General features: G+C 46.8%; 1 protein-coding gene across 3 annotated transcripts; it reads right to left on the bottom strand.

Moving 5' to 3' along the window:
• Window positions 1-1,657: 1,657 nt before the first annotated feature.
• Window positions 1,658-24,155, bottom strand: GEMIN2 (gem nuclear organelle associated protein 2). Of its 3 annotated transcripts, XM_054027702.1 has the most exons (11): window positions 23,932-24,150; window positions 21,376-21,460; window positions 8,649-8,738; window positions 6,676-6,735; window positions 6,352-6,465; window positions 5,830-6,006; window positions 4,619-4,663; window positions 3,423-3,491; window positions 2,952-3,062; window positions 2,624-2,682; window positions 1,658-2,174 (listed from the first exon to the last, which is right to left on the bottom strand). In XM_054027702.1, the coding sequence occupies exons 1-11, from the start codon at window positions 24,051-24,053 to the stop codon at window positions 2,135-2,137; spliced, it is 972 nt and encodes a 323-aa protein (XP_053883677.1). In that variant the 5' UTR covers window positions 24,054-24,150; the 3' UTR covers window positions 1,658-2,134. The 3 variants fall into 3 exon arrangements, with proteins under 3 accessions (XP_053883677.1, XP_053883678.1, XP_053883679.1); XM_054027703.1 differs by lacking the exon at window positions 5,830-6,006 and having other exon boundaries at window positions 23,932-24,145; XM_054027704.1 differs by lacking the exons at window positions 1,658-2,174; window positions 2,624-2,682 and having other exon boundaries at window positions 2,952-3,057; window positions 23,932-24,155.
• Window positions 24,156-25,756: the final 1,601 nt, after the last annotated feature.

Raw genomic sequence — 25,756 nt, 5'->3', positions numbered from 1 at the left:
CAATCATACAATCCAACTTGAGTAAAGAACAATTATGTTACAGTGGAATGGTGTTTCTGGCCATGTTTTGGAATGCTTGGAGAGTGGAGTTTGTGGCAGAGTCAGTGAGAGAAATCAGACAGTGTCTGTTCTGATACTGCCAGTTTTATGTTTGGGCTAGAGAGGGAATGATTCTATGGCCTGGTAGTTATGGCAGCCATGTGGGAAACCTCAGGTCCAGTCCCCCTTTTCCATTATTTATCCACAATATAACAGCTTCAGCAGGTGAGGAAATTTCTCATAAGAATATTGGATAGATCAGTGGTTGAAGCACGGAGAGGTGGGAGACCCCTGTTCAAATCCTTTCTCCCGCTCAGGCACAGAAGGGAGAATTGAATTTGAATCTCCCACATTCCAGGAAAATGCTCTAACCACTCAGCTAAAAGTTATAAAGTGGGCACTACCATTGCTGGCACCACCCATTTTGTGTGGCTGAGGCAGGCACCTAACTCATCCCCTCAAGGAATAGCTTAGGCACCTAGGCCACCTGCCAGGTTACCTGTCACGGATTGCTAAACAGAGATAGGCACAGCCTGGATTTAGGCACCTATTTCAGAGAGAGGCAGAGTTTAGCACACATCCCTGTCACCAGCATCTCCCATTGGCTAGCTTAGGTGGCTCCCCATCTATTATTCTGGCTTCTGTGAATTACACTCTTAGCTGCTTAATATCTCTCCCCATTCAGTGTATAAGGAACCTAACCACCTAACTCAGGCTGTGTGGATCAGTGTTGTCCCTGTGGTTGTCTAGGTACCTAAAAGTTAGGCACTGTGACACTCAGCATTGAAACATCTAAGTCCCTTTGTAGATTCCTACCTTTTGTTCATCAAAAGGAGAATGTTTAACAGCAGTTAATGGCTGTACTACATTAGCTATGTTCAAGTCTATTGTGTAGTGAGAACTGGACAGAATAGAAATTTTGTTCTTACATTTAAATATTGTGAAATGACATTAATGCTATATATTACAGTAACCTGCCATTTATTTGAAATGTTTAAGTATTTTTAACACATTGGATAGCTTCAGTTTCTTGTATATACCCAGACTTGACTACAAGTGCCAATATTGATAGTTTCTCTCTTGTTTTATAACTGCTAACAGAGCACAGAGAAACTAATTTAATCTTGAAGTGGTTAAATGTACAAAAAGCATACTGGATCAGTGTATGAGACTGACTATTCTTATAAATCCAGTAAAGTTAACAGGATTAACGTTACAGTGTTTCTGTCTAGATTACATTAAAGCCAGGTCAAATAGTTGTACAAACTTGTTCACGCTAATAAATACTCATTATGCTCTGAGTAAATGTGTAATTATTTTACTGCTAAAATTAGTATAAACTAGTTTTATTGTACTAGCATCTAACATTTTCAGATCCTCTTGTTTTATCTCCAGTATACTGAGCTAATTATTAAATATATTGGAGTCCCTAACTAATAAGGAATATAGTTTTGTAGTACTGTTTAAATTCAGTACCTGAATTGACCATAAAAAAACCCAGTCCCCATGTATATCTAACATGACCACCAATTCTGAAAAGTTGCAGATTATAAATAGCAAAAATAGATGCCAAGAAGCAATTTTTAGAAACATTCTAGCAAGACACACACACACTGAACAGTTTTGAAAATTTTATTGTAAACTTTTACAAAACCATTTAATATCTGATTCTTTAGATGGGTTCATGAAAAAGGTTTCTCACTGCGTCGAGCTTTCATGTGTAAAAAGCTTGGGGCCCAGTCTTGCAAATCTTTATTCACATGAGTAATTCAATTTCAACAAAAAGGCTTACTCTCCAGAAGTAATTTTTCAGGATTAACTACCCTTGGGTGCTCACAACAACTCAATTTGCTTACTGCTTTAAATATCACTTGTTTTTGCAGAGAAACAGGCTTATAGAGAGTGGGTAGGCACTTCGCTGCTGACCCTTTTCAGGTCATGGATTATTCAGTGAGACCAGCAGTCTTTTGCTCAACACCATTCAAGCTCACTACTAAGGTGGTACATTTTGAGCTGCATTGCACCTGGCTGTTTAACACTGATGCTGGTGTTGGTTTTATAGTGACGTGAGACATTTAATGTCCCCGATCTGGGATCAGGAGGGCTCGTCAGCCAGATCACGTTGATCAAAATACCTATCAGAGAAACACAATTTGAATATATTGAGGACAAAGTTAGTCTGAGAGAGAGTTAAGACATTGTTTCCCCCCCCCATTAAGTAATTGACAGTGTATTTGCTGTATATTTTTACCACTTGTTTTTATTCCCAAAATGTTTCTGGCTTCATATAAGTAATTTTAGATTTATTCAAAGGTTCATCATTGATCACATGCTTCAGATGAGTTGGTTTTTTTAAAATTTTACTTTACCTCTCCTTGAGGAAATTAGTATATGCTTCATTTTCTCCTGGTTTTAAAAGTAAGTCATTTTAACTAAGCAAATATGTACCACCATATATAAAGTCTTTCCAAAAACAGTTGCAGCCTATATTCCTTAAAAGCTAATCATATAGCCAAGCTATCTGTGCTTGCTGTGTACATAAATTACTCTAAATTCTACTTAATAAAAATGAAGCTTGCAATACCTGCTAACTAAACAGATTAGCAAATTCAGAGCAGACACTTTCTCTTCATTCTTGTTCTCCTGCAACAAAGGAATATGAAGTCTTAGGTCATATGTCTAATATTACTTGGCTGCCATTCTTATGCAATTTGTTGGGTTCCCATAAAAATCCAGTAGTTCATTCTCAATACTTTGCTTTTTCCTTCACTTGAGTCTACTATCTATATACTATTAAATCAAATAACTTGGATAAATGCAAACTAAGAATTTTATTTCTCAACAATACTGTCAAGTCATTCCCCACACTATTCTGAATTGTAAGAATTTTCCCCTATTAAATTGTTACTTACCTCTAGTACTCTGACTTCAGAACATCGTCTTGCCAACTGCCGAATTAGGGAGTGGGCTTCAGGCAACAAAGGCTTTTCAAGACATGCCAACAAAGCATAAAGCCATCTGCCCTAAGTGGATTTAAATAGAAGTACAGCTTGCTATTTTCCAAATAAATTTTTACCATAATTAATTGGTAACACACCAAGGTCCCATACATTGCTATCCATTGCCATTGTTCTGAATGCTAGTGGTGACCAATATCTGGTCCAAGAACACACATGCATTAATAAATATTGTCATGATAGAGAGGAGCTAGGGAAAAAAGTTTCAAAGTCTGTTTTAATACAGTGTGTGTGCTCCCTAGGGCATACCTACGGAGACAAGTTACCATTGTTATGAAAATAAATTTGAGTTTCCTGATATTTATTTTAAATATACAACTCTTCACTAAGTTAGTTTATAGGTAGATAGAATAAATTAAAAATTACCAGTTCTGGAGTAAACTCTTTCTCTCCAAACCAGTTTATCAGATATTCCAGGACGCTAGTTACTGTTGCCTTTTGAAAGAGGAAAAAAGAAAAAAACACCTGAAAAGGAAGAATGACTACGTATAACAGTCATTGCACCAATTTTTGATGATTATAGTTTACAAAGAACTATATCAAAAGCAAACAGAAGCATGACTTCACTTTTCATTAGATATAAACAAGTGTCATTTCACTCTCTATGGTGCATCTAGACACGCATTTATTTCAGTCTGAAACTTGATATAAAGGAGAAAGGAAATTTCAGGACAGATGTTACTGATATTGGAAAGGACTGTGAATATATAGTAAAAGGAGGAAATGATGCCCAAAGTGGACCACAATACTTTAAACTAAAATCAGAGGTATAGAAAGACTTTCATGTCAGACATTGAAAAAATTCAGACTGTTTAGAGATGATTAACAGGGGACATAATAGTATGAGGAGGAGGAGGAGGGGCTTCCATGACTGTTCAAAATTCCACAAAACATTCCACATGCTGTTCTCTGGGTGGCTTGTAACATCCGGGATAAAATTCCATCAACGGAGGAGTGGAGGCGGCCTACAGGCAGACACCCTATTACATGGGTTCATGAAGTCTGTTCCGACGTCAGACTTTTTGCCCATCAAGCCCTTGCAGCCACACAGGAATGGACCAAATGGTGAACAATCGCTACAGCCAACCCTTTGGTTAAGTGTTGAAGTAGTAGTAGCAGTGGTGAGGTAAGCAATGTTATTAAACATCACATCTGTTGTGTTTGTTCTCTCATCCTCTCTTCAGGAGGGGAAGCATGTGCAGTGGAGTGAATTGTTTTGGTGGGGTTTTTATTATTATTTTTTAAGCCACAAGCATGAGAATGTGTCTTCAGTACCAGCAACAATAAAAAAAAGTAGTTCATGCGAACAAAAAAACATTTCTATTTAAACACTAATTATCAATGAGGAAAGGTTAGAGATTTGATGTGTTAGTTTTACCAAGTAAGACTCTAGTGGCAGGTCGCAGTAATGCCTCAAACAAGTTTTATGGTATAAATTATTGTTTCCTTTAATACAGTGACACTCGGAGGGGATATCCATGGAATTAATAGGAAAACTATAGAAAAAGTAAATATTTTTGGTGAGAAATATTTTATTCTCATAAGTAAAAACATAGACTTACCTGATTCATTCTGCTAACAATACTTAAAAAAGGGGGAAAACCGATCTGAAAAGAAAAATCATGGTGGAACTGAAATATATAAAGTAAACTTCCCAACAAATACCCTTGTATTTTAAGATTTAAATTAGAACCGAGTTTGAAAATGAGGACATAAATCCACTTCATATTTTTCATTGTAAAGGGTTTTCAAAGCATACTAAGTACTAATTTCGAAAATACCAGTTACAATTAATAATGGGAAGAGCAATAAATACTCTTGGGGGAATTCTGCACCAAAAAATAAAAAATTCTGTGCACATTATAAAATTCTGCATATTTTGTCAAAACAACACTATATAATCACACCAGTTTCCATTATTTTTGAATTATTTCAAAATATCTGTCAGTAACTATGTCTGTAACAAAACAGACAATTTTTTTTCCCCAGGAGCAGAGAGTTAAAGAAACCCCTATGACAACCCAGTTCCTGTTTCTCTGCCCCCTACTCCCCAGAGCCCAGCTAGGGGGCCAGATACCCATAACCCCTTCCTCTCCCCCTCCCCGAGCCCAGCTGCGGGACCCCCCCCCCACCTCAGAGCCTAGCCACGGGGCGCCCCCCAACCAAGTCACTCGCATGCACCCCCTACTCTTCCAGAGCCCCGGGATCCAGAGAGAGAAACAGCATGATGCTGGGTCCTGGGCTTGTGTGGAGTTTCCTGCACGCCATCTCCTTCCTGCAGGACGTGCTGGGAAATGCAGCTGCAGGAAACCCTCCAGCTCCTCCCCCCACCCCTCCAGCAGTGTCTTCAATTTGTGAGCTGGGTTCTGCCATGTCCAGTGCCCCGTAATGGCGGCCAGCAGCTCTGTAGCCCATTTCTATGGGAGGGGCGGGGGGAAAACAAAATTCTGTGCAGAACATTAACTTCTGTGCATATTTTGCATTGTGCAGTGGCACAGAATTCCCCAAGAGTAAACAAAGCAAACATAAGCAGTAAAAAATAGCTATTCATCTAAATGTTACCAAATACTGGGAGAGGCAACAGATTTTAAAAGGACAACTTGAATTTCTTTAAATTGCGATTTTTTAAAAAAAGTTATTGTTTGAGTCATAGACTCTTTAAATAAGTCCTGAATTTTTATAAGTGTTTTCTGGCTCTCTGATGTTTACTAAGGGCCTTTTGGGCATGTCCAAGAGCAACAACAAACATGCCTGAGCACACCTCTCCACCTACCTCTCTGCATACAGACATGCTCACCCGAACTCCTTCCTCTGTGTACAGACCCATGCCTGATGCCTCCGTGGCTTCAGCTTTGCTGCTACCACTACTAGTAAGCACACTCTTAAAAGGCTTAGGGAATAACATATAAGAGTTCCCCGGAGACTGTTCTGCACAGGAGACAAACTGCAACTGACCATCAACAAAAAATGGAGACTATGCAGAAAATGCTGTTAAACACACAGAATAAAACATTGTCTCTAACATGTTTCAGTTAATAGTAATCCTAAGAGTAACTTATAGTAGTAGATACATAATTTTCAGATGGAAATATAAAATCAGATTCTCTGCTTCACCAAGTTTCCACTTAACATAGCAGGGAGGTGTGCAGCATGTTCATTACAGAGCCTGTTTTGGATTCAGATTGGATCTGCACTGAGCCCAACACATCAGGACAGTTTCTGGAAGCTGCTAATGAGACATAACAGCCAAGAACTAAGAAGGAGCTTGAATACTCTTATTGAAAGTGATACCTACCTTAATGTAATCAATTCCTAGGTTTTCATTACCAGACACTGCAATAGCTGCTTCCGAATATAACTTTTCACCCAGACAAAACAGTTTCCAGCCTTCTTCATCCTCAGATTTTGGCTGAAAAGGTAAATAAGAGTGGGCTACTTTTCATATGATATTATGATTCAGTATTTTCATTACATAAGTTATATAATTTCAAACAATTTATAACTCTGGTAATCCTGATTTGCAGTTAAACACAATTACTAAAGCACCACCATTATCAGCATAAAACAATTTAACAGTAAAAGAAAGATGTTCACAAAATTTGTTATAAAGTTCACTCACCATTGTAACATTGCTGTCCAAATGTTGTGCCTTCCAATGATTTCGGTGTTTATTCAAACTCTGTAGGATTAAAATAATTAAGCCTGATTATGGTTTATAATATAATGATTTTATTCTAGTCAAAGTAGCTTTCCATCTCCAAATTGCTTTAATTGGGCCTCCATAACCATAAAAAAAACCCAATTCAATACCATTATAATGGTTATTTTTCTTTTAGAAAAAGTACATTGCATGTTGCTGTAAAAATATGGTAAATAATAGATCAAATTATTAATGTATTTCTTTTAATATAACAATGTATTGCAAGTTGTAAGTTTCAATTTACTATTTTATAACCTGTAGAGAGAGATGAAATATGAATAAAATTTGTTGGTTAGTCTACTCAAAATTTTACTTTAAATACTCCTTCATTTATATAGCTTTGACAGTCTCTAGAACCATAATTTTAACACTATTAATCCTTTAAAATGTTTACTTAAGGTAAACAATCTTAAGGTAGCAATCTTAAGAAAAAGAGTTTTCAGTTCTTGAAAGACTGCCCTTGCTTCTGTTTTGAGATTTTAAATGAGGAGCTTTCACCTTCATAAGCCAACTTTCTCCTTCTTCTGGATCTGGCAGAGTTATCACGTGTTTGATAATCTTGCCCTAGAAATAAGCCTCAACAAGTACTGCAGTATCCTAAATGAGGGGAACACTGGCTGAAGAGAACCAAAACCTTGTTTCAACACAAACACTAGGTATAGCAAGAAAACAACCATGAGTAAGAGATTAGATGTATTTAGATTCTCAATCCAGTATGGGTCAAGGACCTTCACAGCATCAAAATACCTCTTTGAAAGTAGATGTATAAAGTTTGTCCAAAACTAAAATGGCCTGCTTTGACAGTATTCTGGAGATTGAAGTTTAAACCTTTGGAATTCAAGGTATGTTTTCCAACCAGTGATTGTTATTGTAGCAAAGTTTTTTTTGTTTGATTGTGTTTTGTTTTTTAAGCAGGCACCATGAGACCAGAACTCTGCTAAAAATCAGAAGACATGACAGATTTTATACAAACATAATGATAGCATAGAGGTCTAGCCTTCTGATTCTTCTTCACTAACTACTCTTGCATGTTTACATGGATACTAACACCAATTCTTTTCCTTCCCCTCCATGCTAATTCTGTTAAGAGGTAAAAGAGGTCAGCATTTAACACGCTGCAATATAAATGCTATATGTTTTAAGTCACTTAAGATCTTAGAGTATTGAAACTTTGTGATAAAAGTCTAGTTTACTATTTGTTTACTTTTTGAATTTTACTCAGCTTGGATTGGGGGGGGGGGGGGGGGAAGCTATTCAGTTTCCCTTTCTAGTTTTCATACAATGGGGCAACTTGCAAGCACTGTATGGAAAATGTAAGATATGACCATCAGATCTGTGCAGATGGACCTTTCTACCTAGATGGAATCCTACTGAAGTCAATGGGTTCTTGTATGGGTGTAAGGTACTGTCCATGAGCCCAATTACTGGACTGGGACCCAAATGTTTTTATTTTGATCTTAGTAGTTCATTAAAACATTCCTAAAAAACTGACAAAATGTAGTATTAATGTTAGCTACAAGAAAACCCTAAGCTTTGCCCTCAACTACTTGACAGAGACCCTATAAATACACAAATATCATCATTTACAAGACTTTGTTCTCAGCCAGCTAAATGTATGATTGCCTGTTTTCTCCAAGAACCTCTTTGGTGCTGGAGTGTCATGATAAATTAGGTTTACCAACCCCCCCCCCCCCCCCCCCAAAAAAAAAAAACAAGTTTTCCAAAGACAGAGCAGTCATCTACTTTATTTATTATTTTCTACCATAAAATGTTACATCCTATATCTTTCCCCAGAATACTGTAAAGTCCACTCTTCCACCCCAAAAAACCAACACCACATTAGATGCCATCATATCCAAACTGCACTAGTTTGTGAACACTCTGTTCTTTACCTGACGAACTGCTGAAAAATGAGACACTTGCTGCTGCTGCCATTTGAGAGTTGGAGAATATCCCTCAGGGGCAGGATGGCATCCTGTAAGCTAAGAAAGCATAGGTAGGATCTTTTTATAACAAGTAATCAACAAACAGACCCCTAAACTAATCAAGTCTAAAACTAAGAATTTCCACTTAAAGTACATGTGAAACTAGAAAGACAAGACAAGAGAAAATTCTACTTTGAGAAAGAAAACAAAACCAGACCCAATTCTCACATTTGACAAAAGAAATGTCATGTTTTAACTGGTGATATGCTGAAGATAGCCAAATGACAGATGTACCCCATTCTCGTACTATTAAGTACTGTTTACTCATAATGATAGAGGAACTTCTCTAAAATAGAATGGTCATTATTTTTCTTTTTCTGAGTGTAGCTTTAAATAGCTTATTTTGCACAAATACAAATTTTACAGAAATCTCAATCAGATACATTGACTGTCTTACTTCATATCACAAGCAAGTGGATAGCCTGATTTGCACAGAATAAAAGACTGATCTACAAAAATACATTGTTTTAGGGCCCTAAACAGATCTATCACTTCAATTAAGAATGGGCATCTGCCAGCCATATAAGGCATCAGTGCAGAAACAGAAGAATTACCGTTCCAGATCTCCACATAAAACCCCATGAATTTGTAATAAAAATCTAGGAGGCGGAGATGAAAATTTTTAAATGCATGTAGTTAAGTGCCTTTTAGAGGGAGGGATAATGAAAACCCTCTCTAATGACTTCTTGCAGGTGGGATGCTGAAAATTTAGCAAGAATATAGGATGTATCTCTAGATTAAAAGTGAACCCCAAAACTCAAACTAATCCACTACTTTTACAGTTCAGTATTGAGCCAACTCCCTATTTTATTACATTAAACAAGCTCTGAATGATTCACTGGAAGAGACACACAAGCAGGAAATTCCACTATTTTTCCACTAGATACAAGTTAAAGAAAAGTTAATCTGAACTGAAATGTATGTTGAAACTATTTTAATTCAATTTTTTTAAGTACCACATTTTGCTTGACTACATCCCAATTTAATTTTACAAACCCTTAGGTTTGGTCTACACTACAAAGTTAGGTCCACACAAAGCAGCTTATGTTGACCAAGTTTGTGCATATGTCTATGCTTAAATTGGTCTCCCATAGATGTAAGCACCGCATTATGCTGACACAGTAATACCATCTCCCTGAGCGGTGCAGAGCCACAGTCCATGTACTTAGGTCAACACAGTGCGAGGATAGACACAGCATTACTTATAGCAATCCTAACTGTCCTCCAGCAGGTGTCCTATAATGCCCCACACTGACCACTCTGGTCACCATTGTGAACTTAACTGCCCAGGGGTCGCATAAACCGGAAAAAGACGGTTACTCACCGTTGTAACTGTTGTTCTTCGAGATGTGTTGCTCATATCCATTCCATTAGGTGTGTGCGCGCCGCGTGCACGATCGTCGGAAGATTTTCTACCCTAGCAACACCGGCGGGTCGGCTGTGGAGCCCCCTAGAGTGGCGCCTTCATGGCGCTGAATATATACCCCAGCCGACCCGGCGCCCCCTCAGTTCCTTCTTGCCGGCTACTCCGACAGTGGGGACGGGGGGCGGGTTTGGAATGGATATGAGCAACACATCTCGAAGAACAACAGTTACAACGGTGAGTAACCGTCTTTTCTTCTTCGAGTGCTTGCTCATATCCATTCCATTAGGTGACTCCCAAGCCCAACTTAGGTGGTGGGGTCGGAGTGAGACATTGCTGTGTGCAAAACCGCTGATCCGAAAGCAGCATCGTCTCTGGACTGCTGCACTAGTGCATAGTGAGCTGTAAATGTGTGGACTGATGACCAAACCGCTGCTCTACAAATGTCCTGGATCGGAACTTGTGCCAGGAAAGCCGTCGAGGAAGCCTGGGCCCTCGTGGAGTGAGCGGTGAGGTGCGGTGCTGAGACACCTGCCAGGTCATAGCAAGTCCGGATGCAAGACGTAATCCAGGAGGATAGGCGTTGTGAGGAGACCGGTGAGCCTTTCATTCGGTCGGCCACTGCAACGAAGAGTTGCGTCGTCTTTCTAAAGTGCTTTGTGCGGTCAATATAGAAGGCCAGGGCCCTTCGTACGTCCAGGGAATGCAAACGTTGATCCTGGCGAGTGGCATGTGGTTTGGGATGAAAGACCGGGAGAAAGATGTCCTGGTTGATATGAAAAGGAGAAACCACCTTAGGGAGAAAGGCAGGATGTGGACGAAGCTGCACTTTATCCTTATGGAAAACTGTATAAGGGGGCTCGGATGTAAGCGCCTTGCTGAGGTGATGGCTACAAGGAAGGCGGTCTTCCAGGATAGGTACAAAAGTGAACAGGTGGCCAGTGGCTCGAATGGAGGACCTGTGAGCTTGGAGAGAACCAGGTTGAGGTCCCACGTCTGAACGGGCTGACGTTGTTGTGGGTACATCCGGTCTAAGCCCTTGAGGAATCTAACGACCATCGAGTTAGAGAATACCGAGGACGCGAGTTCCCCTGGGTGAAAGGCCGATATAGCGGCCAGGTGAACTCTAATTGAAGATATCGCCAACCCCTGCTGTTTTAGGGAGAGGAGATATTCCAAAATGAGAGGAATGGGTGCCTGCAACGGGGACATGGCTCGTTGTTCGCACCAACAGGAGAACCGCTTCCACTTGGCCAGGTACGTGGTGCGTGTTGAGGGCTTCCTACTGCTCAGCAGAACCTGTTGGACAGAGTGCGAGCATTGCTGCTCTGCCTGGGTGAACCATGGAGCAGCCACGCCGTGAGGTGGAGTGATTGCAGGTCGGGGTGACGCAGCCGGCCGTGGTCCTGAGAGATGAGATCCGGACACAACGGAAGCGGGATCGGTGTCTGAACCGAGAGTTCCAACAGTGTGGTGTACCAATGTTGTCTCGGCCACGCTGGAGCGACCAGAATTACCTGTGCCTGGTCTCTGCGCAATTTGAGCAGTACCTTGTGGACCAGAGGAAACGGAGGGAAGGCATAAAACAGGTGGTCTTTCCAGGGAAGGAGAAACGCATCCGAGAGGGAGCCCGGAGCTCGACCTTGTAGGGAGCAGAACACGTGGCACTTCCTGTTGTCTCGAGATGCAAACAGGTCTATCTGGGGAAACCCCCACCTCCGGAAGATGGAATGTATGATGTCCGGACGGATAGACCACTCGTGCGTCTGGAAGGACCTGCTGAGTCGGTCCGCTAGAGTGTTCTGGACTCCAGGGAGGAACGATGCCGTGAGATGGATTGAGTGGGCGATGCAGAAGTCCCACAGGCGAATGGCCTCTTGGCATAGAATTGACGAACGTGCTCCTCCTTGCTTGTTGATGTAAAACATGGCCGTGGTGTTGTCGATGAGAACTAACACACATCGGCCACGTAGGAGGTTGAGAAATGCCTGGCACGCCAGGCGCACCGCCATCAGTTCCCGAACATTGATGTGCAGGGCTAGCTGGGGTGCAGTCCACAGGCCCTGGGTATGGTGTTCGTTGAGATGGGCGCCCCAACCCAGAGATGAAGCGTCTGTGACCAGGTGCAGAGAGGGTTGTGGGGCGTGAAATGGCATCCCCTCGCAGACCACATTGTGATCTAGCCACCAGGTGAGGGAGGTCAGGACCGAGATCGGGACCGTGACCACCATGTTCAGGCTGTCCCGATGTGGTCGATATATTGACGACACCCAGGTCTGGAGTGGGCGAAGCCGAAGTCTGGCATGCCTGGTTACGTACGTGCAGGAAGCCATGTGACCCAGCAGGGTAAGGCACGACCTCACCGTGGTAGTTGGGAACGCCTGGAGCCCTTGAATGAGGCTCGTGATGGTGCCAAATCGGTTGTCTGGCAGGATGGCTTGTGCACGTCTGGAGTCTAGAACTGCGCCTATGAATTCTATTCTCTGGGTAGGTTCTAGAGTGGATTTGTCCTTGTTGAGTAGGATGCCCAACTCGTTGAATGTGTGTACTATTATGTGGACGTGAGCTTGAACTTGCTCCTTGGTGCGACCGCGTACCAGCCAGTCGTCTAGGTACGGGAACACCTGTATCCCTTGCCGACGAAGGTACGCTGCCACGACAGCCATACATTTCGTGAACGCTCTTGGGGCCGAGGATAGGCCGAAGGGAAGGACTGCAAATTGGTAGTGCACCGCGTTTACCACGAATCGCAGGAAGCGTCTGTGAGGTGGGTAAATTGAGATGTGAAAGTATGCGTCTTTCATGTCGAGGGCGGCGAACCAGTCTCCAGGATCGAGGGAAGGGATAATGGCCCCCAAAGAGACCATGCGGAACTTCAACTTTACTACGAATTTGTTGAGTCCGCGCAAGTCCAAGATGGGCCGCAGACCTCCTTTGGACTTGGGGATCAGGAAGTAACGGGAATAAAATCCCCTGCCCCTTAACTCTATCGGAACCTCCTCTATGGCCCCCATGGCTAGGAGCGTAGAAACCTCCTGTATAAGAAGTTGCTCGTGAGAAGGGTCCCTGAAGAGGGACGGGGAAGGGGGGTGGGAGGGGGGGATAGAAGAAAACTGGATAGCGTATCCCCTCTCCACCGTGCGGAGGACCCAACAGTCCGAAGTTATAAGGGACCAAGCGCGGTGGAAGTGGGAGAGACGATCCTGAAAGGAGGGGGCTGGATCCTGGGGGATGACTGGGGCGCCGTCCTCGACCGCACCTTCAAAAGTTCTGTCTAGGACCTGAAGGTGGTCTTGGTGGCCCCTGGTTCTGACCGGGTTGAGGGCCAGCCCATCTTCTCCTACCACCTCGCCCTCGCCTCCGGGCCGAGTCTTGTCTCTGACGAGGCGGGGGGGGGGTAGAAGCGCTGAGGCTGCGGCCTAAATGGTCTGCGCTGAGGGCCCACAACATGCATCCCCAGGGAGCGCATGATTGTTCTCGAGTCCTTGAGGCTCTGCAGGCGAGAGTCCGTCTTGTCTGAGAACAATCCATGTCCCTCAAAGGGCAGATCCTGTAGGGTTTGCTGCAGCTCCGGAGGCAAACCCGAAACCTGAAGCCAGGAGATCCTGCGCATAGCGATACCCGAAGCCAGGGTCCTCGCAGCTGAGTCTGCTATGTCCAAGGAGGCCTGCAAGGAGGTCCGAGCCACCTTCTTGCCCTCCTCTACCATGGCTCCAAACTCTTCCCTGGACTCCTGGGGAATCAACTCCTTAAACTTCCCCATAGAGTTCCAGGAGTTAAAATTGTAGCGGCTCAGTAGCGCCTGTTGGTTCGCCGCTCTAAGTTGCAGCCCTCCGGCTGAGTAAACCTTACGGCCAAACAAATCGAGCCGCTTAGCCTCTTTTGATTTAGGCGCTGCAGCCTGCTGGCCGTGGCGCTCTCGTGCGTTCACTGATTCCACCACCAGTGAACACGGTTGGGGGTGGGTATACAAGTACCCGTAGTCCTTAGACGGGACAAAGTATTTCCTTTCCACCCCTCTCGCTGTGGGTGGGATAGAGGCAGGAGTTTGCCATATCGTATCCGCATTCGTTTGAATCGTGCGGATCAGGGGTAACGCCACCCTCGATGGGGCATCCGCTCCAAGGATATTCACGATCGGGTCGTGCACCTCCACTATCTCCTCCGCCTGCAGGTCCATGTTACGGGCCATCCTGCGCAGAAGATCCTGGTGAGCCCGAAGATCTATTGGAGGTGGGCCTGTGCACGATGTGCCCGCCACTGCCTCATCCGGAGAAGAAGAGGAAGATGCCTCCGGTGGAACAGGATCCAAGGGCTGGTCCTGGTCTCCCTGTTCCTGGGCTGGAGCATCACCTGTGCCTGGGTCCAGGGCGTCAGGTGGTCCGGACCCAGAAGCCTCCATGCCCCCTGGCGGAGGCCGAGAAATGGTGGACTCCGGGGCCCCTCTGATGGAGTGACCGGAGCGAGAGGTCGAAGCAATTGGAGCCCCTTGCGCCTGATGGTACGCCCACGGGGTCCAAAACGACCAGTGAGATGGGCCATGAGAATGGTCCTCTGCCATCTCCTGCCAATGGCCCAAGTCCTGTTCCTCGGCTTGCCCCTGAGGGGGGTATGCCGATCTCGAGAGGTCCTCCGAGGAGTGGGACACCGATCTCGATGGCCACGGCGGTGCCGAGAGCGTCGAGACGATTCCCATTGGCTGCGGTGCCGCACGGTGCCGGTCCGGAGATGATCTATCTCTACGCGGTGCCGGCGATCGGTGCCGGGACCGCGACTGGTGCCGATGACCTCGTCGGTGCCGGGAGTCGGATCTGGACCTCGACGAGGACCTGGAGTATGCCCGGTGCCGGGAGCGGCCTCTCGACGTCGAGCGTCGACCGTAGCGGTGCCGAGAACTACGTCTCGACGTTGATCGGTGCCGACGATCATAGCGGTGCCGAGACGTAGAGCGGTGCCGCGAAGAAGATCTTGGCCGCGAGTACGACCGGTGCCGAGGCGATATTCGGTGCCGGGACTGCGAGCGGCGTGGGGACCTGCTTCGGGACCTGGATCGGTGCCGAGGTTCCAGCCCTTGCGATGGAGGGCGCATCAAGGCAGGTTTCCCCCTCGACTGGACCAGGCGAGTCAACGGTGCAGTCGGTGCCGGTGGTTGAGGCGGTGCCGGCTCCGTGAGAGCTATTAAGTCTCTCGCCGTCGTGAAGGTCTCTGGAGTCGACGGGAGGCACTGTATCACCGCCGGTCTCGATGGAGACGCTATCTGCACCGGACTCAACGGCCTCGGCGCCGGAGTCGACGGTGCTGGAGGCACCTGTTTCCGGTGCTCCACCGGCGGACGCGGCTCTACCCCCGGCACTGGGGGAGCCGGCGTCTTTGGCACGGATGTCCCCGTCTTATGGGCTTTTTTATGCCCTGGGGATAATGACCGGCGCCGAGGCACTGCTTGCGGTGCCGACGAGGTCCGGTGCCGGGGAGGCTTGTCTGACGCCACTCGCGTGGTCGTCATAGCCGGTGCCGCCGGGGCACTGCGCACCGAGGTGCTAGGTGCCGGGGCCTGACTTGTAGATGGAGCGTCCGGACTAAGTGCCGCCTCCATCAGGAGTTGCCGGAGCCGAAAGTCCCGCTCCTTCTTGGTCCTTGGTCTGAAGGCCTTACAGATCTTGCACTTGTCTGTTTGATGGGACTCTCCCAGGCACTTCAGACAGGAGTCGTGCGGGTCGCTCGTGGGCATAGGTTTAGCGCAGGAGGCGCACTGCTTGAAGCCGGGAGCGTTGGGCATGAGCCCGGCCCCGCGGTCGGGGGAGAAAGGGGGAGACGACCCCCTTAATCCCCTGAACTACTTGGAACAACTAGAACAACTTTTAAACTATTTAACTATTTAACTATAAACACTAGAACTATAACTATAACTATAACTGTGATACAACAAACTAAGCTAGGGAGAGTGGAGAACAGCTAAGCAGCACTCCACAGTTCCAACGACCGTCAGGGGCGGTAAGAAGGAACTGAGGGGGCGCCGGGTCGGCTGGGGTATATATTCAGCGCCATGAAGGCGCCACTCTAGGGGGCTCCACAGCCGACCCACCGGTGTTGCTAGGGTAGAAAATCTTCCGACGATCGTGCACGCGGCGCGCACACACCTAATGGAATGGATATGAGCAAGCACTCGAAGAAGAACCCCTACTCCCATTTAAAGCCTTGCAAATTTTTGAAATTCTGTTTCCTGATTGCCTGGCATGATGTACACACCTAGCAGCTTTCCATTGTTGAGTGCAATTGCCCAGCTGACCATGCTGGCTACATACTCCAGATGCACTCCTGCCTGGAGTAGACAGGAGATATTGGATCTCCTGGGCCTGTGTGGAGAAGAGGATGTGCAGGCACAGTTTCAAACCAGCTGTAGAAACATCAATATCTACCAGCACATTGCTCAGGGGATGCAAGAGAAGGGACCAGCAGCAGTGCCGCATGAAAGCCAAGGAGCTGTGGCAGGCATACCAGAATGCCAGGGAGACTAACGATCGATCCAGTGCCAAGCCACAGACCTGTCCCTTTTACAACCTCTGAGAACCCAGAGTCACAACCCCTTGGTGTGAACAGCACGGAGGAAGAAGAGTTGGTGGTGGTGGATGAGGAAGAGGAGGAGTATGGGACAGGAAACCAGGGATCCAGCTGCACATCGAGCTAGGACCTGTTTCTGACTCCACTGCAGTCCAGCCAACCCTGGGTAAGTGTGTAGATAAATTTTCAATTACAGGGATGGCACTCCCAAAGTAGCAGGACACATCTTTGGACTTTTCATTAATTTACTCATGATAGAAGAGCTAGTGGTACAACCAAGAGATGTAGAGTTGCTATCTATTTTTCATTCCCCTCTAGAGTTAGCAGGGGGGAAGGTGGAGCGGAGGGGAGGAGATGTGGAGAATATGATCATGTGGAGCAGTTTATGTATGTACACAAGGAGGTCCCTTGAATCCTCCTGAGAGATCTGAATGAAATTTTCATGGAGGTACTCTGCAATCCTCTGCCAAAAGTTTCTAGGGAGGGCTCCCTTATTCCTTCACCATAGGACACCATTCCACAACACTCAGCAATAACTTCAGCAGGCACCACTGCAACACACAGGCTAGCATCATAAAGGCCCAGGCAGCTTCAAGACACCAGCAGCAGCTGTCCTCTCTCTGCCTTTGTTACCCCCAGGAGTGAGATATCAGCTAAAATCACCGCAATCCCTGGTGGGCCACCCTCACCATGGCTGGTGCTGCGACTTACACTGTCCACAAGCAATCCCAAGCAGAAGTGAGAATGTAGTGCTTAAAACTTTAGGAGAGCAAGGAGAGCGAGTTCAGCATCTTAAGGTCCACTTTCTGTAGTGAATATGCTGACAATGTTACCCCTGTGTGTTTTGTCTTAAAACAGCTGCCATTACAGCCTTCAGGATCTTCCCCTGCACACCTGCAGAACGCCTGAACCAGAAAAGGAGGAGAAAGAGGACTTGGGATGACATGTTCAATGGGACCCTGCAAGCCAGTGCTGCATTGTATCGTGAGCACAAGGCATGAAGGGTGAACACTATGGACAGCCTGGAGAAGTAAAGAATGGAGAGGGGAAAGGCCCAGGAGTTCCAGCAGGAAAAAGGAGAGAGAGAGAGATGCATTAGGACATAATAGGGACTTTCAGGCAGCACAAACAGATGTTGCAGGCTCTGGTGGACCTGCATGTTCAACAATCCCAGGCTCGCCTCCCTCTACAATCCATTGAGTACTCAGTATCAGGAACACCCCTATATCCCACAAAACACTCCATGTGGCATCATTCCCCTACCACTCCACCCCAAGGGACATTAAAGACAATCACAGCTTCTCATACGCTGACTTGTAAAAGCCATGGTTGGTGTATGTGTAGCTGAAATGGACATCAACATTTTCCCCCCTTCATAATAAATTAAGAGAACAGAACTTAAGTATGTATTTGTTTTAAAATTGCACAAGGGTTTTTTTTAAAACTAATTTTGTTACAGAATAAAATTATATTATTTGGAAAATAATTCATCTTTATTAGTTCACAACATATGCTGCCAAGTGCTCAGCAGTTCTGAAAGCAACCAATTACCAGTTACTGCACAACGACACACAAATCATAGGCTCATTCACAAACAAAATTAACAGATGAAATGACAATGTTATATTCCTACATGTAATTGCCACAAAATTGCTACCAGGCTACAAAAGAGCAGGACCTGGACAACACCACACACTACTCTGGCTCGCTGTTAAACTGGTCTTAAAAACTGGTTAAAAGTCTCCCTGAGCTGTATACCTCCATGTTGAGCTCTTCTAATACCCCTTGTAACTGGCTGTTCAAATTCAGCAGACAGCTGCTCTACCTCCACTCTCGTGGAAACTTTACCCCTTTGCTTCACATATATTATGCAGGACACAGCAAGGAGTTATAACCATTGGGATATTTTTCTCACTGAGGTCCAATCTTGTGAGTAAACAACACCAGCGACCCTTCAAATGACCAAAGGCACATTCAACCGTCATTTGGCACACACTGAGCCAGTAGCTGAATCATTCCTTGTTGCTGTCGACATGGCCAGCGTACGGCTTCATGAGTCAGGGAGTAAAAGGAAGATTGGGTCACCCAGGATCGCTATTGGCATTTCAACATTCCTAATGGTAATTGACTGGAAAGAAAAGTCCCTGTTTGTAGCTTCCTGAACAGTCCTGTGCTCTTAAAGATGCGAGCGTCATGCACCTTCCCTGACCAACTGATGTTGGTGAAGCGCCCCTGGTGATCCACCAATGCTTGCATAACCATAGAAGAGTAGCCCTTTCTGTAGATATTCTCAGTGGCAAGGAGGTCTGGTGCCAAAATAGGGATATGCATGCCATCTAGCACACCATCACAGGTGGGAATCCCATTGCTGCAAATCCATCCACTATGTCCTGCACATTGCCAGGAGTCACAGTCCTCTTAGCAGAAGGCGATGAATGGCTCTGCATGCTTGCATGATAACGGTCCCAGCGGTGGATTTCCCAAATTGAAATTGATTCCAGACTGACTGGTAGCAATCTGGTGTTGCAAGTTTCCACAGTGCGATCACCACTCACTTCTCCCTGTCAGTGCTGCTCTCATTTTGGTGTCCCTGCACTGAAGGGCTGGGGTGAGCTTAGTGCACAAATTCAGGAATGGGGCCTTGTGGATCTGAAAGTTATGCAGCCACTGCTTGTCACCCCAAACTTGCAATATGATGCAACCCCACCAGATCAGTGCTTGTTTCTTGGGCCCAGAAGTGGCAATCCACCATCTGGAGCTGCTCTGTGAACGCCACCAACAACCTTGAATTGGCTTTTGCTATGTTCCACAGCAATCTGTCCTCCAAGGAATTGCCACGGTCCCCACTCATTCGGTTCTTCCTAGGGCTCTGCAAATACTCCAGGATTGTGCGCCCTGTGCTTGCAACATTCATAACAATAGTGCAGAGCTGTGCAGGCTCCATGGTTCTGTCAGAGATGGCAGACAGCGAGGAGGGCTGTGTGGGTTTGTGGGATTTTGAAAAAGAGGTGCAAAAGTTATGGATACATATAACATTATGGGATGGAGACAGTAGCAAACTGGGAAGTTGACCCCATGCTCCCAGCTACCCCTTCATGACTTGTTTCAGCCCCATCATGCACTGCCAAAACCTCCCAAAAGACAGTGAACACGAGAGTGGCGAGTTGCACAGTGGGATACCTACACATGCAGCACAGCACTCTGCATTGATTCAAGCACTCCTGATGAGTATGTACACCGCCGAACCAAGGAGCCACGTATGCAGGTACACAAACGACATATACCTCTACCCCGATATAACGCTGTCCTCGGGAGCCAAAAAAATCTTACCGTGTTATAGGTGAAACCGCGTTATATCGGACTTGCTTTGATCCACCGGAGTGCGCAGACCCCCTCCGCCCCCGGAGTGCTGCTTTACGGCGTTATATCCAAATTCGTGTTATATCAGGTCGCATTATATTGGGGTAGAGGGGTATACCAGCGTAACTTGAGTCAACATAAGTTTGTAGTGTAGACATGCCATTAAACAAAAATATTTCTCTCTTCTGTTGTGTGATCAACAGAAACAAAAGGGAAACCTGTCAAAACTAAAACTAAGACAACACACTTTCTCCTCTACCATCTCTTAAAGATTGTAGTCTGATCTGCCTCAGTTTCCCATCTACAAAATGGGGATATCATCTCACTGGGGTGTTACGAAGATAAAATCTATTAATGATTGTGAGATACTCAAATAATAAGCTGAGTAAGGCTATATAAGCATCTAAATAGTTTAGTAATATTAGATTTTAAAAATTATTTATGTTAGAATATTAAATAGATGGTGTCCCCTCTAGAAAGTAAAACAAAATACTCTCATTCGAAGGGCCTGATTTAACTCCTTTCATCAAAGTTAACTGAAGATTAGTATCTCCATTGGGAGGTAATCAGTTTTAAGGCTTATCATAAGAAGATAATACAATATCTTTCTATATGTATTTGAAAACAACTCCATCAAGAAAGGAGAGAAAATTTGAGGGAGGGGAAGTGAAAGAGGAAAGTGTCCCAGGTTGTTTAACTTGGAATCATGAAGTAAAATTGAGCAAATGAAAATTTATGCCATGAAATATCAGAACAGAGTTTCCAGAAGAGAAATTGTAGAAGCTCCATTATTTGAACCATTTTGAAGGGGACAGGGCAAAGCCCTAGGACACATACAGTAGAGAATAATCCTGTTTGGCTGACCACAACAGATGGACTAGGGTGATTTACCAAAAAAAAATCTTAAACTAGCAACAGGAAAAGACTAAGAACATACTCTGCATTGATATCCTCGTATCTTTCAACTGTAGACAACAATGTTTTATAAACCTTTAAATACAAAATTATTTTAGTTGTATCTGCAGCAAGAAAATATGATCAATTATTTTTGCTGGAGTCACACAAAATATTGTCTTGTATGTTAGAAGTTAGATCAGTTGAATTTTAATGAGACTTCAGTTATCCAGTAATTCACAATCTGGATCTGCAAGACTAGATTCCATTTACTTCTGCAGATTACTTTAAAATTCAGTTACTCTACAACATGTTTGATGCTTACACCATGCATCCAAAAATTTTAATAGACAAACATTTTAATATGAAATCAAAAGCTTTTCTTCCCATTTAACTGTCTACTCTCTTTCTAAAAAAATATTTTTAAAATATATGCATAAATATATATACAATACTTACTGAAATATTCACTGTCTGCTTCTTTCTCAACTTTCTAGGGTCTATCTGTGCCACAACAACATCTGGGCATCGTGCTGCTTCAATCCTTCAAACAGAAATAAAAGGCTATATTTGAAATCCCTCAGCTGTGTCCCTTAGAACCAGAAACTGTCACAGGTTTGGGTTTGCATGAGGAGGTACCTGATCAAATACAAAACACTTGCACAATTCTTAAGTTATGAATTAGTATCTATTAAAGAAAAAAAAAGTTAAAGAAAAATATTTCTTATGGAAGGGTAAGGGTTGAGAGTTTTAAAAAGATTTATGAGTTTACAATGTACGCTATGAATGGTAGACAAGTGCCCTCATGTGAGCCAGTCTGTAGCACAGCCAGGAACAGAATCCAGGACTTCTGATTTCTAGTTCTGTGCTTTAGCCACAAGACATCTTTCAATCATAAATATCAGTAAAGGTCAAAGCTATTAGCAACTGTAGCTAGTAAAATACCATCGTATTCCTTCTGTGCAAAACAGACTACAGTCAAGACTAAGAACTTTCTCTTATTATTTGATTATGCCATAATCTGCCTGTCAAAAACATGTGATGATGGATCAGAGAGTGCAGTGGAATTTTAGAAAGTATTAAAGAATATGGTTGCTGTCTGAAATGAGAAACTTATGAATATCAAAACCTGAACCTAGAGTCGGGTAATTTTAGGCTTAAATTTTTAGTATTGTTAAAAATAATCTTGTTCTGAATATTGGTATTAATTTAAATTCTCAGTAAATTATATCGCTAAATAACATTTGCACCTTGAACACTGATGTTACCTTGTAAGATTTACAAAGTTAAATTAACTATATCAAACTTTGTAATTACTTGTATTATGGTAGCACCTAGAGGAACCAAATGAGTTCACAGCACTTTTGTGATGGGTGCTGTCCAAACACAGAAGAGATAGTTCACGTTCCAGAGAGTTTATAGTTGAAGGCCCCGATCCTGCAACATGTAGAGCATAAACAGGGCAGTTTGTCTTTGCACTTACACATTGCTGGACCAGGACCTAAGAGACAAGACAGCTAAAGTGTTTGGTAAATGGGTTAGGCATAGAGTCTGGGACAGGACCTGGATCTCTTAATTCCCAGTGCAGTTCCTGAACAATACTTATTTCTTAAGGGTATGCCTAGAGAGATTGTGGAATCTAATCATTGGAGATTTTTAAGAGCAGATTAGACAAACACCTGTCAGGAATGGTCTAGATCAGGGGAGGGCAAACTATGGCCTGTGGGCCGGATCCGGCCTAGGGCTTTCAATGCAGCCCACGGGATTGCCAGCTCCGTGGTGCAGCAGGACTAAGGCAGGCTCCCTGCCTACCCTGGCCCTGCAACGCTCCTGGAAGCGGCCGGCACTATGTCCCTGTGGCCCCATGGGGGGAGGGGGCAGAGGGCTCCGTGCATGGCCCTTGCCTACGGGCACTGCCCCCTGCAGTTCCCATGGGCTAGGAATGGGGAACCATAGCCAATGGGAACTTCAGGGGTGGTACCCACAGGTGAGGGCAGAGCTGCCTGCCCCGCTCCGCCCCACGGAGCCACTGCCGGACATGCTGGCCACTTCCAGCAGCGGTGCAGGGCCAGGGCAGGCAGGGGGTCTGCCTTAGTCCCGCTGCACGCTGCTGCCACTCCGGAGCCACTTGAGGTAAGCGGCACTGGACTGGAACCTGCACCATGAACCCCTCCTGCACCCCAACCCTCTGCCCTGAGCCCCCTCCTGCACCCCACACCTGCCCTGAGCCCCTTCCTGCACACCGCACCCCTTGCCACACTCCTTCCCGCACTCCAACCCCCTGCCCCAGCCCTACATTCATGGCCCTGCATACAATTTCCCCACACAGGTGTGGCACTCGGGCCAAAAAATTTGCCCACCCCCGGTTTAGACAATATAGTCCTGACACGAGTGCAGGAGATTGGACTTCACTAGATGATCTCTCGAGGTCCCTTCCAGTCCTATGATTCTACACTCCCCTGTAAACCTGGGCTCAGACTAAGGGGTGAGATTACTGAGTTCACAGGACTCACGGTCTAAGACCCAGTGGTCTGAGCACTGTTGTGATTCAGGTCCAAGCCCTGTCATTTTGCAGCGGGGATACAGCTCAAGCCTGGATCCCCAGAGGTCTGATCTGAGGCTGCACCCAGGTCCAGCAAATGCAAACCCAGGTTCAGGATGCAGTGCAGACCCACAGGCGGGGAGACCCAGGTTGACAATGCAATGTAGGGGGTGGGGCGGCCCCCACACAGGCTGCGCGCTGGGACCACGGTGGGCTGGAGCCAGCGCCGCAGCTGGCTCGGCGCGCGAGAGCGACACGGGTCAGGGCACAACTCCCTGCGCCCCCGGCCCCTTCACAGAGGGGGCGCCCAACACCCTCCCCCAACGGACTCCCAGGCCGGGCGTGCTCGGGAGAGGCGACTCAGCAGCCCCTGCACCTCACCAAGGGGAAGCGAGGCCCGGCCCAGCCCGCAGCTCGGCTCCCCCACGGGGCCAGAGAAGGCCCAGCCCCCAACCAACCCCTCCCCCACTTACTGGACCCGCTTTAAATACTCCGAGGGCGTCCGCGGGGGCATGGTGGGGTCGAAATCCTCCGCGAGGTCACAGTCCCCCACAGGCAGGAGCCGGGGCATCAACTCCTCCACCGCGGACTCCATCTGCGCGCGACGGCCGTTGCCCCCCGGGGAGTCGCAGGGCGCAGGCGCGCTGAGGGACGCCGCTTACTCCGGGGCCGCCTGGACTGCTGGTCGAGGAGACAACGCATGCGCGCTGGGGAGGCCGCCCCTTCCGACGCCTGCTGGACGTCGGTGCAAGCGGAATAGCACGCTGCCTTTCCCAGGGCTCAGTGGAGGTTGGGACGCCCTCTAGTGGTGCGCCCGAGCTGCCGTTCACATCTCATCCAGCCCTGTCCTGATGCTTCTGGGACCGCCGTTCTCGGAGCTTCTACCCCACCGGCCTGGATTGAAGCATAACTGGACCCAGTGCCTTTTGAGCCTGCAAACGCCATTCCATTACACCATGTGGTCCTTGTTCCAGACAGTATAGGACACACTGTCTCCTGTTGTAATAATAATTGTGTCCAAGACGGACCATCTGCTGCCAATACAGTGTATAATTTAGTACCATGAACAAAACACTACAGGGTGTATTCTCTTTTAAATACCAATATGCCTTATTTTCCATACAGTTCCATACTCTCTTGTGACAAAAGGAGGCCACTGTTATGCAATAGGTGCCCAACGAACCACTGCCATGTTAAGTATCAGAGGGGTAGCCGTGTTAGTCTGAATCTGTAAAAAGCAACAGAGGGTCCTGTGGCACCTTTGAGTAGGGTTACCATACGTCCGGATTTTCCCGGACATGTCCGGCTTTTGGGGGCTCAAATCCCCGTCCGGGGGGAAATCCCCAAAAGCCGGGCATGTCCGGGAAAATCGGGAGGGCTCGGTGGTGCTCAGCCGGGGCCTCTTTGGCTGGGGTCGGCGGTGCGGGGCTGGGGGCATGGTGCCAGGCCGGGAACCAGAGGCGCAGTGCCGGGCCAGGAGCCGGGGTCACAGTGCCGGGCCGGGCGCGGGGCCGGGGGCGCGGTGCCGGGCTGGGGTCCGGGCCGGGAGCCGGGCCCGCGGGGCCGGGGAGCCGGTCAGCCGGGCCCGCGGGGCCGGGAAGCCGAGCCCGCGGGGCCAGGGAGCCGGGCCGGGAGCTGGGGAGCCAGGCCCGCGGGGCCGGGAGCCGGGCCGGGGAGCCGAGCCCGCGGGGCCGGGGAGCCGGGCCGGGGGCCGGGGTCGCGGGGCCGGGGGGTGCGCCGGGCCACCGGGGGCCGGCAGTGCTGGGCGGGCCAGGGGTGGTCAGCCGGGGGCCGGGGCCGGCACCCCAGGGCCCGAGCCGACCCAGGCTGGAGCCGCCGGGGGGCCAGCCTGGGCTGCGCCTCCTCCCCCCACACTCCCCCTTACCTGCTTCAGGCTTCCCGCGAATCAAATGTTCACGGGAAGCAGGGGAGGGGGCGGGGTTGGGGCGGTGGGGCGTGGGCGGGGTTGGGGGCGGGGCCGGGGGCCCGTGGAGTGTCCTCCATTTGGAGGCACAAAATATGGTAACCCTACCTTTGAGACTAACAGAAGTATTGGGTGCATAAGCTCTGTTGCTTTTCACTGCCATGTTGGTATGGGACCTGCCAAAATAACATTGCAATGTGAACATTGTTATGCACAAACTCAGAAACACTGAAACCTTAGCAAAAGCTTGGTATGTAGCTAGGGTTACCATATTTTGAGCCTCCAAAAGGAGGACACTCCACGGGGCCCCGCCCCCGCCCCAACTCCGCCCCCTCCCCTGCTTCCCGCGAACATTTGATTCGCGGGAAGCCTGA

Source organism: Malaclemys terrapin, chromosome 4 (assembly GCF_027887155.1).
Source record: "Malaclemys terrapin pileata isolate rMalTer1 chromosome 4, rMalTer1.hap1, whole genome shotgun sequence".
Classification (NCBI taxonomy): domain Eukaryota; kingdom Metazoa; phylum Chordata; order Testudines; family Emydidae; genus Malaclemys; species Malaclemys terrapin.
Note: the sequence above shows the minus strand (reverse complement) of the source record. Positions and strands in the feature narration are given on the sequence as shown.